The following is a 17207-nucleotide window of genomic DNA, read 5'->3' as shown; positions in this document are numbered from 1 at the left end:
TCAAACATGAGTAGGTTCGCTGCTATTGGCTATAAACCGTAAACGTCAAATCCAACGCCTTCCCGTAAATCCATGGGTCGCATTTAACCAACTACTGCCATCTGCTGTTGTGTTTTTGGTTAGTGTACGGTATTATTTTCAAACGTTTCAGATGCTGCATGTTCACAAAGACAAAATTCAATGGAAGTCACAGCCGAAGCCCATACTGGATTTTAGTAATTTTATTCATAAGACTGTATTTTATTTTCATGCAAAAGACTCAACATTCAAACATTCCAAATCAAGTTGTATACAAAAACAAACTTTTAGGGAGATTACAGAAATGTCAGATGTATCAACTGCATCTAACCCTCATTGCATCTGTCACACTCGATGATTGGTATTAACTTTTTAATACAGACACAGCAAACTTGAATATATTGAGTACTGCACTATAATCCATCACACAAAAACGACCATCCATATTCCATCATCATCAATAAACCTTCAAATAAGCAAAGCATACATTAATTTCTGTCTGACTAGCTGAACTTGTTCAGCTCCTGGATCCTGACCAGTGGTTTAGAAGTGACCCTTGTCTCCCCCCTACCCTCTAGCTCTGTGGTGCTGAAGCTCCTGCTTGCCAGACCCATCCTGATCATGGGTATCACGGCCACAGTGCAGCGGCGGCGGAACGAGCCAATGGCCGTCCTCTCCTTCAGCAGGCTGTTACTGATAGCATCCAGGGACATCTTCCTTCCCTTCTCCCGGCGCTGGTGGAGCAGGGCCCCCACAGTGGGGCTGGCCCCTAGGCGAGGTGTCCTCCTGCGGTGGTGGAGAGAGGAAGGAGGCCGGGGCTGGGCCTGGGGCCGGTAGGAAAGGCTGATCTGACCCAGTAAGGCCTCGGTTAGACTCCTCATGTCTAGCTTCCAGTCCTTAGATGGGGAGGGGGTGGTTGTCTTCCCTTCCTTCCTCTGCTTAGACCCTCCAGTCAAGGCCTTCTTTGTCTCAGGTTTTGCCTCTGGTGGCTTCACCGTTTTATAGAAGTTCTCCCTCTTTGTCCATAGGGTTTCTGGAAGGGGCTTGTAAGGCAAGTCCTTTCGGAACAATGGAGGTAGACCTTTCGCTGGCTGTGGCTTCGGGTGACCTGTGACCTTGTGGTCAATGGCACAATTAAAGGCATTCTGCTTAACTGCTGTCTGGTGTTTGACCAGAACTTGACCGGGTTTATCATGACCACAAAGCCTGGGGACTGCGGCCTCAGATATGTCAGTGCTCAGACCGTACTTCTTCATGGTTTTCAGCAGCAGGTCATTGATAGGACCATTACCTACCTGAGCTGCGTACCACAAAGCCATGTGACCGTGCTTGTCGACGTGGTTCAGGTCATAGTCCAGCGCTTGGAGGAACAGCCTAACCAAACCCAGACGCCCGTACAAGACCGCATACACCAGAGCGGTTCGACCGTGGCGGTCACAGAGCCCCACATGGCCTCTGTGGACCAGGAGCATGCGTGCTACACCGAGGGACCAAGACTCCCCGTCATGGAGGCAGCAGAGCATTAAAGGGGTCCTCCTCTCCTCATCCCTGCTGTTGACGTTAGCCCCAGCCTCGATTAGCCTTCTAGCTAGGATGAAGTCAGCCTTTAATATAGCCTGGTGGAGATTCAGTGGTCCCATTGCTTCTTAGGCAATTCAAGTCAACTAGTGAAGGTGTTGTTATTGTTGTTTTCTCTCTGTTCAGTGAACTCTTTACATCCGATTTAACAACACACTATTCATTAGTTGTAATTTGCTGACCTTAAAAACATCGTCTCCTCAAACGAAAATACCCACTGTGTGTGTGTGACTCCGAGCCTCCAACTCTGTCTCACACACACACACTCACAAGAATACAAAGTAGTAGTGTGAAAGAGTGATTTGCTGTTGCTATTGGAAAGGGGAGTGGTTCTAGTAGTAAATCTATGCCAGGCAATGGAAGGCCCCCTCCATCTAACAATGACAAGTTGACCAATCCCACACTGTTGTCACACTGGATATAGACAGAGGGCAATTAAGTTCCCAATATAAATCCCTGAATTTAAAACACTTTATACTGGACATTGGATTACTAAAACTGAGAGGTTGACAAAGGTCAAGGGAAATACTGGAAGCAATTTTGGAATCCATATCCTATCATAGCGTAGTCGATATTAAAACTGTGCAACAATCTAACTTAGATAGTAAAGGCGTGTTCACTACCTTTACTAAACAGAACTCAACCGTAAAGATTCCATCTGATAAGTGATAGTGTGCACTGCAGTGTACTGAGGTGCTCTCTCCCAGCCTAGAGGTGCTTGGAATAAATACTCTATAATGTAACTTACTTAGTAAAATAAAGTGTTACGATCATACGGTATAACCAACCATTTCAACAAGCACTCTATCTTTACGGGAAAAATAAAACGATGTTTTAATTAAACAATTTTAAAACAAAAATATAAATGAAACATGTAACAATTTCAAGGATTTTACTGAGTTACAGTTCGTATATGGAAATCAGTCAATTGAAATAAATAAATTAGGCCCTAATCTGATGGATTTTACATTCCTGGGAATACAGATATGCATCTGCTGGTCACAGATAACTTTAAAAAAGAAGTAGGGGTGTGGATCAGAAAACCAGTCAGTATCTGGTGTGACCACCATTTGCCTCATGCAGCGTAACACATCTTCTTCGCATAGAGTTGATCAGACTGTTGATTGTGGCCTATATCCAATGTGAAGAAGAAGAGTCTGTTCTTACAGCGGCTCCTCCAATACACTGACCTGGGGTCAGCAGATAGTCATGATTCAACCTTCCTCTGTTCCGAGTTCCCAGTTATCTTGAAAGCACCATAAATCCAGAGAATGCCAGACTTTGGTGAAAGTTTCATGACAAAATTTGCCCACAAGAAGGACCCCAGAGCCACCTTCCTGTTCAAGTGAGCACAGCACAACGGTGAGTCCAAAAATGTATTGTATACAGCTGCATAAATTATATAATATGCCAGGGAGATATGTATACTGTAGCTAAGAAAGTAATACTAAGTGTATGTTGTGTAGTAAGCTGTTAGTAGCCCATGTGCCTCACCCTAGTCATTTGGTCCCTTTCCCCCTCAAAACAAAGCCTACTGTTCTGACTTGGTGGTGCACATTTAGCCTATACCCTGTTTTAGAAAAATGTAATAATCGAATATTGTAAGGGCTTTCATTGTCTGCTTATATGCCCCCTTCTGACTTGGTGTACAGGGAAAATACTGTAAGAACGGCCCATGTTCTGAATTCTGTTGCTGTACATTTCAAAAGTGCTGAACAAATAGATTTTTGACAACGTCTGTCTTAGCTTGCTCATTAATGTCTTAATCGAAATGACGGATTGCCTCTTATGCGCTCAATGTTCCCTTATGCCATAGTTTGCACATCTCAATTGTCAGTAGAAACCACATTTGTTCAGCAAGTCAGCCATATCAGCAGTTTTTTTTTAAAGCAGTAAATGAGGCTGAATGAACTGTTTCGATACTAGACAAGGCTCCGTTGATAGGTGTAGCAATGATAAGGATTAATTCACTCCATGGTGCTGAAAAGAAAGCTTTGCTGTTGGGACAGTTTGTGGGCACCGTTTGTCACCGTTATAGTGCAGTTAAGTATTGTTTAGTGTTGTGTTGTGTAGTGGCTTTGCTGGCATGCATCTAAAAAAACAAATTGAGTTTGCCCCACCAAGATTTACATGCTAAAATTATTTGACAACTTGGAACAGCGCATCATGCCATTTAGGCTGGCACATTTTCAGTCTGCGTAATCTCCAACAGCCTACTGTCACTCACAGATTCAGACTTGAGGCAAATAAGGCTATTTTCTTGCCTGCCGAAACCCCCCCCCCTCCCCCCTTCTATTTTGGGCACTTATTCTTTGGACACTGAGTTAACAAACCTCCAGACGAGCTTCAATGCCATACAACACTCATTCTGTGGCCTCCAACTGATCTTAAATGCAAGTAAAACTAAATGCATGCCCTTCAACCGATCGCTGCCCGCACTCGCCCGCCCGTCTAGTATCACTACTCTGGACGGTTCTGACTTAGAATATGTGGACAACTACAAATACCTAGGTGTCTGGTTAGACTGTAAACTCTCCTTCCAGACTCACATTAAGCATCTCCAATCCAAAATTAAATCTAGAATCAGCTTCCTATTTCGTAACAAAGCATCCTTCACTCATGCTGCAAAACATACCCTCGTAAAACTGACTATCCTACCGATCCTTGACTTGGGCAATGTCATTTACAAAATAGCCTCCAACACTCTACTCAGCAAATTGGATGTAGTCTATCACAGTGCCATCCGTTTTGTCACCAAAGCCCCATATACTACCCACCACTGCGACCTGTATGCTCTCGTTGGCTGGCCCTCGCTTCATATTCGTTGCCAAACCCACTGGCTCCAGGCCATCTATAAGTCTTTGCTAGGTAAAGCCCTGCCTTATCTCAGCTCACTGGTCACCATAGCAGCACCCACCCGTACTATGCGCTCCAGCAGGTATATTTCACTGGTCACCCCCAAAGCCAACTCCTCCTTTGGCCGCCTCTCCTTCCAGTTCTCTGCTGCCAATGGCTGGAACGAATTGCAAAAATCACTGAAGCTGGAGTCTTATATCTCCCTCACTAACTTTAAGCATCAGCTGTCAGAGCAGCTCACCGATCATTGCACCTGTACACAGCCCATCTGTAAACAGCCCACCCTACTACCTCATCCCAATATTGTTATTTATTTTTTTGCTCCTTTGCACACCAGTATCTCTACTTGCACATTCATCTTCTGCACATCTATCACTCCAGTGTTTAATTGCTAAATTGTAATTATTTCACTACTATTGCCTATTTATTGCCTTACCTCCCTAATCTTAATACATTTGCATACACTGCATATGGATTTTTCTATTGTGTTATTGACTGTACGTTTGTTTATCCCATCAAACCGGCATAGAAAATTAAATGAAACGGAGCCGAACGTGATCAGAAATCTCAACGAGCAAGCAAGTCGCAGCAATGAAGAATTGAGTGCGTGCGCGTTCAAGCAAGTCGCAGCAATGAAGAATTGAGAGCGTGCGCGTTCACGCGAAGAGGGGTGGAGAATTCTTTCAGGGGGGGCTTTTCGGCCCAACACCGGAATGCTTTTATAGTTTCTTATTTAATACTCCGTCCAGCTGGTGGCGGTAATGCACCATTAACTTTGGATGCCAACCGCCGTTAAACCTTTAAACTCCATCGAAGAAGAAGTAGACAGCTCCAGCCCAAGTCAAACACTGGTTACAGCACCCCATTCCCGAAAATGGATCGCTCCTACAGACAGTGAGTCACGTGGCCTGCTATATGAAGCAGACAGACAGACAGGCAGGCACGCAACCAGTTATACTGTTCGATTGAACGTTAGAATGGGTAAAACGAGTGACCTAAGGGACTTTGAGCGTGGTATGATCGTAGGTGCCAGGCGCGCCGGATCAAGTATCTCAGAAACGGCCGCCCTCCTGGGCTTTTCACGCACGACAGTTTCTAGGGTTTACCGAGAATGGTGCGACAAACAAAAAACATCCAGTCAGCGGCAGTCGTGTGGGCGAAAACAGCTAGTTGATGAGAGGGGTAGAATGAGAATGGAAAGAATCGTGCAAGCTAACAGGCGGGCCACAAACAGACAAATAACGGCGCAGTACAACAGTGGGGCGCAGAACGGCATCTCGGAACGCACAACTCGTCGATCCTTGTCACGGATGGGCTATAGCAGCAGACGACCACGTCGTGCAAATGAGGAGTGGGAAAACATCGCCTGTGTAGATACGGTAAGGAGGCATTGGAATGTAGACTGTTCTATTGTCATTGACCAGATTGGCGCACATTCAACAAATCTGATCTAACTAAGTGGAAAGTCGTCAAATCCGTCATGATTTATTTATTGTAACTGGCCCACCATGTGGTTAAGTCCGATGTTAATATAGTTGGTTGTTTTCGCTGCATAACATTTAGAAGTTGCCCCTTTTCAGGTTTAGAAGTGACTGCCAAATTCTAACTCCCTTTCCTATAAACTGGGTAGCGTAGTTAGTATACAGAAATCGGTGGTTGTCAGTCGTTTTTAACTGTAATGCATGTGTTGGGGTTGACATCCATACAAGCATTATACTCCAAGTTTTACCTCAACATACAGTATAGTGTGAAATACACAAATAATATCCAAAATATAGGCTAATTTTGCTGGGGGACGATGATATTCGGGGTTTTCCTTCACCGCCCTTTCGCTCACGCGTTTCCATGGCAATACCATTGTTTGTTTTGGTTGGATTGATTGACCTCTTTACCGCATCCTCTAGCTGTGATCTCCAGGAGACACGTTTGATGTCAGCAGTGGTGTAAAAAGTACTTAAGTCATACTTGAGTAAAAGTAAAGTTACCTTATTAAAAAACGAGTCAAGTGAAAGTCACCCAGTAAAATACTGCTTGAGTAAAAGTATCTGGTTTTAAATAAAATCCAATTGTATTGGTCACATACATGTTTAGCAGATGTTATTGCGGGTGTAGCGACAAACTTGTGTACACAGTGGTGGGAAAAAGTATTAAATAGGCATAATTGGCTAAGTAAAAGTAAATACTATGCATCAAATTCCTTATGTTAAGCAAACAAGAAGACACGATTTTCTATTTATTTAAATTTAACGGAGAGACGGGCACGCCAACATTGACATCCTTTACAAACGCACTATTTGTGTTTAGTGAGTCTGCCATATCATAGGCAGTAAGGATGAGGTGTTATATTTGATAGGTGTGTGAATTGGACCATATATTGTTGTCCTGCCTGAGCATTTGCCTGTCAGGGAAAATGTATTGGAATAAAACGTACATTTTATTTAGGAATGTAGTGGAGTAAAATTTATCCAAAATATAAGTAGTAAAGTACAGATACCCCCCCCCCCCCCATTTTTTTTTTCTAAAGTCGTACTTTAAAGTATTTTTACTTATACCACTGGCTGTCAACTAGCTACCTTGATCCCCCCCAAAATATGTATTTAACATTTAAATGTACTGTTTCATATTCTAATATTTATCTTATTTATGCACTTGGTCATGTCTTGTACAGTATACTCCTAGTGGCAGTCATATTTATAATGTGCCTGAATACTAGGCTAGTATTCAGAAGCTATACAGCTAGCTAGCTACCTACCTACATGATATTAGCAACATATCATTCAGCCGGTAGAGATCCTTTATTTAATCCCTTAATTTCTGCCAACTATATGAACAAGGTGATATTCAATTCATGGACGTGTCAGAATGCACTGCTGTATTAAAGCAATTCAGAACTAACTTGTTGACATGTTCTGTTGCAGATTCAAAGCCAGATTAAGTCATTGCAGAATGTATCCATAACCATGAATGAATAAGTATATTTATTTGACAAGAATGCACCTAGTCACCCATCAATCATGTCAAACACCTGAATTCAAACAATTACATTGTTTACTATTTTGATTTATTTAAAATCCCGCCCGCCTAGCGTCACTACTCTGGACGGTCCTGATTTAGAATATGTGGACAACTATAAATACCTAGGTGTCTGGCTAGATGGTAAACTCTCCTTCCAGACTCCTAGTAAGCATCGCCAATCCAAAATTAAATCTGGAATCGGCTTCCTATTTCGCAACAAAGCATCCCTCACTCATTTTGCCAAACATACCCTCGTAAAACCGACTATCCTGCTGATCCTTGACTTCGGCGATGTCATTTACAAATTAGCTTCCAACACTCTACTCAGCAAATTGGATGTATGTAGTCTTATCACAGTGTCATCCGTTTTGTCACCAAAGCCCCATTTACTACCCACCACTGCGACCTGTATGCTCTCGTTGGCTGGCCCTCACTACATATCCGTCGCCAAACCCACTGGCTCCAGGTCATCTATAAGTCTATGCTAGGTAAAGCTCCACCTTATGTCAGCTCACTGGTCACCATAGCAACACCCACCCGTAGTACGCGCTCCAGCAGGTATATTTCACTGGTCATCCCCAAAGCCAACACCTACTTTGGCCGCCTCTCCTTCCAGTTCTCTGCTGCCAATGACTGGAACGAATTGCAAAAATCACTGAAGTTGGAGACATATCTCCCTCACTAACTTCAAGCATCGGCTGTCAGAGCAGCTTACCGATCACCGCAGCTGTACACAGCCCGTCTGTAAATGGCCCATCCAACTACCCACCTATTCCCCATTTTTTTTTTTTTTTTTTTTTTTTTTTTTTTTTGCACACCAGTATTTCCACTAACACATCCTCATCTGCACATCTATCACTCCAGTGTTAATTGCTAAATTGTAATTATTTTGCCACTATGGGCTATTTATTGCCTTACCTCCTTACTTCATTTGCACTCACTGTATACAGATTTTCTATTGTGTTATTGACTGTACGTTTGTTTATCCCATGTGTAACTGTGTTGTTGTTTTTGTTGCACTGCTTTGTTTTATTTTGGCCAGGTCGCAGTTTTAAATGAGAACTTGATCTTAACTGGCCTGCCTGGTTAAATCAAGGTAAAATACATTTTTAAAACTCCCATATCTATTGGGTGAAATACCACAGTGTGCCATCAAAGTTACACGATTTATGACCTGTTGCCACAAGAAAAGGGCAACCAGTGAAGAACAAACACCATTGTAAATACAACCCATATTTATGTTTATTTTCCCTTTTGTACTTTAACTATTTTCACATCGCTACAACACTGTATATAGCCATAATATGACGTTTGAAATGTCTTTTGTGAGTGTAATGTTTACTGTTCATTTTATATTGTTAATATCTTTTGTTTATTTATTTCACTTGCTTTGGCAATGTCAACATGTTTCCCATGCCAATAAAGCCCATAAATTGAGTGCTAGCAAAAAGCATTGCATGTGTCATTAGTGACTGAACAGCGGGCAAGTGAAGGTAGAACTGTATTGTGCGGTTCTTCCTCGTGGCAGCTGGTTTAAAGAAACAACCGCGGTGCCTCGACATAAAACATCATGCAACCAAATACCTTTATTGATGACTCCACTCGACAGCCTTATCAATGTTTCACTTTGTTAGTGTGCAAATCATGATCGTTTGACATTAAACGTTAACTTTCTTCAACCTTCTATATCAAGCTTTTGATTGAGCAACGACTGACCCTGAATATCAGACGTGATGTAACATTTTGTAGCTACGAACTGAGTTGCAAGTATTCATACAAAAGTCAGGAAAACTGTCAGAGGAATAATAACCACACACATCATTGAAGTCCATATTTTGTGTATTAACCTTTTTTTTTCATCATGAAGTTTAGATTCAAACTTTGCTATGGATTCAAATAAAAAATGTAGTATTCATGCAGCAAGTTATAGTTGCCAAAATGTGACCATTCTAAACATGTTTTCCACAACGCTTTTGTGTACAGGGTGGCAGGTAGCCTAGCTGTTAGAGCATTGGGCCAGTAACCCAAAGGTCGCTAGTTTGAATCCTCGAGCCGACAAAGGGAAAAATATGTGGCTGTGCCCTTGAGCAAGGCACTTAACCCCAATTGCTCCACGGTCGCCATTGATAATGGCAGGCCTTGGCCGTGACCCCACTCTCCAAGGATGTCTTGGGGCGAGTGGGATATGCAAAAAAAGTTTTTTGCCAATTCATACATTTGTATTAATACACACTAATATGTGTAAAATAGGACAAATGTAAGCACCCACCAAATTATTATATATGCATAAAATTACATTTGAATGTGTGCATTCTCAGTTGAGGGTTTGTAGTGCAGCTGTAAACAATGTACGCAAACATTAAAACAAATATTCTGTCTTTTTAAATTATATATATATTTCTTTTTTTATCCTTATAGGTACGAGAACTTGTCCTGGACAACTGTAGCTCAAATGAAGGAAAAATCGAAGGCCTCACAGAAGAATTTGTCAATCTGAAATTCCTCAGTTTGATAAACGTTGATTTAATCTCAGTCACCAACCTTCCCAGACTTGAGAAACTCAAAAAGGTAAAGTTTTCCTTTTGAAATTGACACAAGCGTACACTGACATTTACAGCACATTTTTTTTTACACATTTGTGTTGTTGGGGAGGGGGGGTAGAAAAATCCATTGACTATGTTCCTAATGGCACTTGTATAATGCACTACCTTTGAGGGCCCTGGTCTAAAGTAGTTCTCTATGTAAGGAATAGGGTTCCATTTGGGATGTAGTCATTATTTTCTGAAAGGCTGTTACTTGCTTGGGTGTTTTTGGACAGAAGTGACTGATATATCTTCACATTATGTTGCAGTTGGAACTCAGTGACAACAGAATCTCTGGTGGCCTTGACGTGCTAGCAGAGAAACTCCCCAACCTCACACATCTAAATCTAAGCGGGAACAAACTGAAAGACATCAGCACATTGGAACCTTTGGTAGGTACACCAAACTCCCGGTAGAGCACAATACAGTGAGACACCATCTCATTGTCTCAGGCTATGCCTCAAATGACACTATTCCCCATATAGAGTTTTGACCATAGACCTAGTTGGCAGTGTGATGTTTGTTTCCTTATGTCAGTAAAGTTAGTGCCGACAGACACGGCAGCTCTGCTTCTAGCTCCTAAGCAACTTTGCAGTATTTTGTTATTAGCCCAGAAAGTTTTTTTGTGTTATTACATACAGCCTGAAATAACTTTTGGGTATCAGAGCAGCGGTCACTCACCAGCATTACGACCAGCAATGCGACTTTCCCAAATTTGATCCTTTGTTCGTACCCCCCAGGGCAATTTAATTTATCCCAGAGGCTGCTCCAAGACACCGCCGGCGGAGAAGAGGTATTCGGAGTGGACTTCTAGTCCGACTCATGAGGCGTACACACCATCCACCGCTTCTGAATATTACTCTCTAATGTTAAGTCTCTGGACAATAAAGTAGACGAGCTCAGGGTGAGGATCTCCTTCCAGAGAGACATCAGGGACTGTAACATACTCTGTTTCACAGAATCATGGCTCTCTTGGGATATACAGTCCCCGTCCATACTGCCAGCTGGGTTCTCAGTTCATCGTGCAGACAGGAATAAAGAACTCTCCGGGAAGAAGAAAGTCGATGGTGTATGTTTCATGATTAACTACTCATGGTGTGTTTGTGATAACATGCAGACACTCAAGTCCTCTTATTCACCCGACCTAGAATACCTCACAATCAAATGCCGACTGTATTACCTCCCAAGAGAATTCTCTTCGGTTAGTCACAGCCGTGTATATTCCCCCTCAAGCCGATACCACAAATTGGAAACCACATATCCTGAGGCCGCATTTATTGTAGCTGGGGATTTTAACAAAGCAAATTTGAGCAAATCGGTACCAAAGTTCTATCAACACATTGACTGTAGTACTTGCTTAGGAACAACACAAGACCACTGCTACTCGCCCTTTCGAGATGCCTACAAGGCCCTCCCTTCGACAAATCAGATCACGACTCCATTTTGCTCCTTCCTTCCTAGAGGCAGAAACTCAAACAGGAAGTACCTGCTTTAAGGTCTATTCAATGCTGGTTTGATCAATCAGAATCCACGCTTCAAGATTGTTTTGATCACGCGGACTAGGATATGTTCCGGGTAGCCTCTGAGAATAACATTTGACGTATACACAGACACGGTGGCTGAGTTCATCAAGTGTATAGGGGATGTTCCCGCGGTGACTATTTAAACCTACCCTAACCAGTAATAGATGTCAGCATTCGCGCAAAACTGAAAGCGCAAACCACTGAATTTAACCATGGCAAGGTGATTGGGAATATGGTCAAATACAAACAGTGTAGTTATTCCCTCCGTAAGGCAATCAAACAGGCAAAACATCAGTACAGCGACAAAGTGGAGTCGCAATTCAACGGCTCAGACATGAGCCGTATGTGGCAGGGTCTACAGACAATCACGGACTACAAAAGAAAAACCACCCACTTCGGACACTGACGTCTTGCTCCCCGACAAGCTGAACACCACCTTCGCCCGCTTTGAGGATAACACAGTGCCACTGACGTGGCCCGCTCCCAAGGACTGTGAGCTCTCCTTCTCCGTGGCCGACGTGAGTAAGACATTTAAGCGCGTTAAACCTCGCAAGGTTGCCGGCCCAGACGGCATCCCTAGCTGCGTCCTAGGAGCTGGCTGGAGTGTTTACGGACATATTAAATCTCTCCCTATCCCAGTCTACTGTCCCCACTTGCTTCAAGATGTCCACCATTGTTCCTGTACCCAAGAAAGCAAAGGTAACAACTAAATGACTATCGACCCGTAGAACTCACTTCTGTCATCATGAAGTGCTTTGAGAGGCTGGTTAAGGATCATATCACTTCTACCTGACACCCTAGACCAGGCCTGGGCGAGGGCCGTATGCGGCCCGCGACCTGATTCAATACGTCCCGCGGAATCATGTTCAGATCACAAAGAATTTGCGATAGTAAAGTTTTGAAAAACGTATTTGTTATTCAAATTAAAAGCCTTTGTGTAAAGATTTAACTCCCACCACTTGTGGGACATTTATTTTTGAAGGCATGTATAAATAACAACTGCACGAGGACAAACAGTGATTGACAGGCTGACACACACGTCACAGTTACAAATAGTAGCTAGCTAGAAATTGCGCAAAAATTAGTTTTTCAAAGAAAAGGAAAGTAGACAATGAATGTAGGGTGTTCCAGCAAGAGTGGACATTGAAATATTTCTTTGTTGAGGTATTAGGGAAAGCTGTGTGCAAAGAGAGGATCGCTGTCTTGAAAGACTACAACTTGTCCTGACACTTCTAGACGAAGCATGCAGAGAAATATAGGAATATGTCTTCTGAGCAGCGGGCAAGTGCATCGAAAGAGTTGCTTTCTCAGTTGCAAAAGCAGCAAGGACTTTTCACAAAACTGCATTCAGCAAATTATGGGATTGCGAGAGGTAGCTATGTACTGTCCCACAAAATCGCTAAACATGGCAAGCCATTCGCTGAGGGCGAATTCATTAAAGAATGTTTGATTGACTCTGCAGCAATACTTTGCCTTGACAAGAAAGAGCTGTTGGAAGCACGAAACTATACCTGACTTCACTGCTCACACTGAGTAGTTTAAATGTAATGTTGAGCTCTCTAACTTTGTTTTTGTGCATACCTGTTAACAAGAGTTCTGTCCGTGGTGCTGAATGCACAATGTACTTTTCCCTCCGTATAGTTAATTGCATGTTTAATAATGAAAATACCTACCAAAAGGAGAACATGGATGTGGGTTATTTATGTGCATGTTAAAGTAAAATAAGTAGCATATCTGGATGTGATTTACAGTAATATATCTGTCAACACAGTCATACACATGATGTATAATCCTGTAATATGATTCTGGCCCACGATGGCAAAAATATATTCTGTCGCCCTCCATGGAAAAGAATTGCCCAGGCCTGCCCTAGACCCACTTCAATTTGATTACTGCCCCAATAGATCCACAAACAATGCAATCACCATTGCACTGCACACTACCCTATCCCATCTGGACAAGAGGAATACCTACGTCTGAATGCTGTTCATTGACTATAGCTCAGTCTTCAACACCTTAGTACCCTCCAAGCTCATCATTAAGCTCGGGGCCCTGGGTCTGAACCCTGCCTTGTGCAACTGGGTCCTGGACTTCCTGACGGGCCGCCCCCAGGTGGTGAAGGTAGGAAATATCATCTCCACTTCGCAGATCCTCAACACTGGGGACCCACAAGGGTGCGTGCTCAGTCCCCTCCTGTACTCCCAGTTCATTTACATTTTACATTTAAGTCATTTAGCAGACGCTCTTATCCAGAGCGACTTACAAATTGGTGCATTCACCTTATGATATCCAGTGGAACAACCACTTTACAATAGTGCATCTAAATCTTTTAAGGGGGGGGGTTAGAAGGATTACTTTATCCTATCCTAGGTATTCCTTAAAGAGGTGGGGTTTCAGGTGTCTCCGGAAGGTGGTGATTGACTCCGCTGACCTGGCGTCGTGAGGGAGTTTGTTCCACCATTGGGGTGCCAGAGCAGCGAACAGTTTTGACTGGGCTGAGCGGGAACTGTAATTCCTCAGAGGTAGGGAGGCGAGCAGGCCAGAGGTGGATGAACGCAGTGCCCTTGTTTGGGTGTAGGGCCTGATCAGAGCCTGAAGGTACGGAGGTGCCGTTCCCCTCACAGCTCCGTAGGCAAGCACCATGGTCTTGTAGCGGATGCGAGCTTCAACTGGAAGCCAGTGGAGAGAGCGGAGGAGCAGGGTGACGTAGTTCACCCACGACTGCGTGGCCACACATGCCTCCAACTCAATCATCAAGTTTGCAGATGACACAACAGTAGTAGGCCTGATTACCAACAATGACAAGACAGCCTACAGGGAGGAGGTGAGGGCCCTGGCGGAGTGGTGCCAAGAAAATAACCTCTTCCTCAACAAAACAAAAGAGCTGATCATTGACCTCAGGAAACAGCAGGAGCGTGCTCCCTCTATCTTCATCGACGGGACCGCAGTGGAGAAGGTGGAAAGCTTCAAGTTCCTCGGTGTACACATCACTGACAATCTGAAATGGTTCACCCACAAAGACAGTGTGGGGAAGAAGGCGCAACAGAGCCTCTTCAACCTCAGGAGGCTAAAGAAATTCAGCTTGGCCCCTAAGACCTCCACAAACTTTTACAGATGCACAATTGAGAGCATCCTGTCGTGCTGTATCACCGCCTGGTACAGCAACTGCACTGACCGCAACCGCAGGGCTCTTCAGAGGGTGGTGCGGTTTGCCCAATGCAAAAAAAGATAAGGACATCAACCACCTGAGCCACAGCTCATTCACCCCACTATCATCAAGAAGGCAAGGTCAGTATAGGTGCATCAAAGCTGGGACCGAGAGACTGAAAAACAGCTTCTATCTCAAGGCCATCACTAGCCGGCTACCACCCGGTTACTCAACCCTGCACCTTAGAGGCTGCTGCCCTATATACATAGACATGAAATCACTGACCACTATAATAATGGAACGCTAGTCACTTTAATAATGTTTACATACTGCTTTACTCATCTCGTGTGTGTGTGTATATATTGTATTCCATTTGACTGTATTTTAGTCAATGCCACTCCGACATTGCTCGTCCTAATATTTATATATTTCTTAATTCCATTCTTTTACTTTTAGACTTGTGTATTGTTATGAATTGTTAGATACTACTGCACTGTTGGCGCTAGGAACACAAGCATTTCGCTACACCCGCAATAACATCTGCTAAATATGTGTATGTGACCAATTTGATGTGGCACTCTGCTATAAAATCTAATGAGAGATTTATTCGGGCTGTGTTGTTCACCCCCTAAATCCCATTAACCCATTTGGTCCCACAGAAAAAGCTGGACAGCCTGAAGTCTCTGGACCTGTTCAACTGTGAGGTGACCAACCTGAATGACTACAGGGAGAGTGTGTTCAAGCTGCTCCCACAGCTCACCTACCTGGACGGGTACGACGTGGAGGACCGAGAGGCACCCGACTCGGACGGAGAGGTGAACGGTGACGACGATGAGGGTGGGCAGCCATTTAGTTTTCTTGTTGAGGGAATACGAGGAAGTGCAGATGTGAGTGGAATGGGGGTGTTCTGTAGCTCAGTCGGTAGATCATGGCGCTTGCAAAGTTAGGATAGTGGGTTTGATTCCCGGGACCACCCGTACACATAAAATGTATGCTTGCATGACTAAGTCGCTTTGAATAAAAGCATCTGCTAAATGGCATATTATATATTACAATCCATATTAGTATATCGTGGGTGTTTTGTCATGCAAGGGAATTCTACTGTGTATTTGTAGGGTTTGTCAGCATGTATCTGTGTGACTGACAATGGATGTGATATATATATATATATATATATAAATTAATTTAGAAGGGAATGAGGATGGAAAGGAACACTTTGACGAGGACGACGGTGATGAAGAGGAGGGAGTAGTAGGAGAGGAGGATGAGGTCAGTGGCGATAAGGAGGTAAAACCTTTTTTGGTTTGTTTGTGACCCAATAGTTTAATGTGGGATATGGTTTGAGAGCTCTGTGGATGCTGACCTGCTCTGTCACTTCTCTCCAGGAGGAAGACATTGGCATTGATGATGAGGACAACGATGAAGATGGTATGTAATTCTCATACTTTTTGTCACAAGCTCCTGTTTCACGTTTGGATACTTTACTAAGTACAGTATCGTATAATAAGCCTTTCCCATTTCTCCCAGAAGTCAAGGCTGTCCAAGGAGAGAAGAGAAAGCGAGAGCCTGACGACGACGATTAAGAGCAAAAACCGAAAGCATAGAGTTACCAACCCATTCCCTCTCCAATAGTAGTTACATAGGATGAACCTTGACTAGAATACAGCATATACATATAAAGTGGGTAAAACCGTATGTAAACATTATTAAAGTGACCAGTGTTCAAAGACTATGTATATACGGCAGAAGTCTCTAAGGTGCAGGGTTGAGCACGTACCGGGTGGTAGCCGGCTAGTAACAGTGACTAAGTTCAGGGCAGGGTACTGGGCGGAGGCCAGCTATTGGTGACTGGGTTAACAGTCTGATGGTCTGGAGATAGAAGCTGTTTTTCAGTCTCTCGTTCCCAGCTTTGATGCACCTGTACTGTCTTCGCCTTCTAGATGGTAGCGGGTTGAACAGGCCGTGGCTCGGGTCCTTGATGATCTTCTTGGCCTTCCTGTGACACCGGGTGTTGTAAATGTCCTGGAGGGTAGGCAGTGTGCCCCTGGTGATGCGTTGGGCTAACCTCATCACCCTCTGGAGAGCCTTGCGGTTGCGAACGGTGCAATTGCTATACCAGGCTGTGATGCAGTTGGACAGGATGCTCTCAATGGTGCATCTGTAGAAGATTGTGAGTGTATTAGGGGTCAAACCAAATTTCTTCAGCCTTTTCATACGCTTTTTTTCGTACTGAACGCAGCCCTGGAGATTTCTACTCCCAAACTAATGAAAATAAAATGGTGACACGATTAAAATATAATTTTCCCCATCCAAAAATGAGCCGAACCAACATATTGGTCCATATTATCATGCTGGTGTTATTTAGCAATAAGCATGATCACCCCCCCCCCCCCCAATGCCTCCTCACCTCCCTCAAATGAACAAACTGCTATTATTGTTACACACAAATATGGTATAAGAATACCTTCCATATTGAAATAAAGGAGA

The 17207-nt window shown here is 43.6% G+C and overlaps 1 protein-coding gene across 6 annotated transcripts; it reads left to right on the top strand.

Moving 5' to 3' along the window:
- Positions 1–5429: 5429 nt before the first annotated feature.
- On the top strand, positions 5430–16563 carry LOC120034654 (acidic leucine-rich nuclear phosphoprotein 32 family member B-like). Of its 6 annotated transcripts, none has more exons than XM_038981243.1 (7): positions 5430–5831; positions 9886–10035; positions 10319–10441; positions 15380–15557; positions 15910–15989; positions 16106–16148; positions 16251–16563. In XM_038981243.1, the coding sequence occupies exons 1-7, from the start codon at positions 5430–5432 to the stop codon at positions 16301–16303; spliced, it is 1029 nt and encodes a 342-aa protein (XP_038837171.1). In that variant the 3' UTR covers positions 16304–16563. The 6 variants fall into 6 exon arrangements, with proteins under 6 accessions (XP_038837171.1, XP_038837170.1, XP_038837169.1 ...); XM_038981242.1 differs by having other exon boundaries at positions 16248–16563; XM_038981241.1 differs by having other exon boundaries at positions 15910–16007.
- The last annotated feature ends 644 nt before the right edge of the window (positions 16564–17207 follow it).

The sequence above is a fragment of the Salvelinus namaycush genome, chromosome 42 (genome assembly GCF_016432855.1).
Source record: "Salvelinus namaycush isolate Seneca chromosome 42, SaNama_1.0, whole genome shotgun sequence".
NCBI lineage: Eukaryota > Metazoa > Chordata > Actinopteri > Salmoniformes > Salmonidae > Salvelinus > Salvelinus namaycush.
This window is presented reverse-complemented; position numbering and strand designations above follow the sequence as displayed.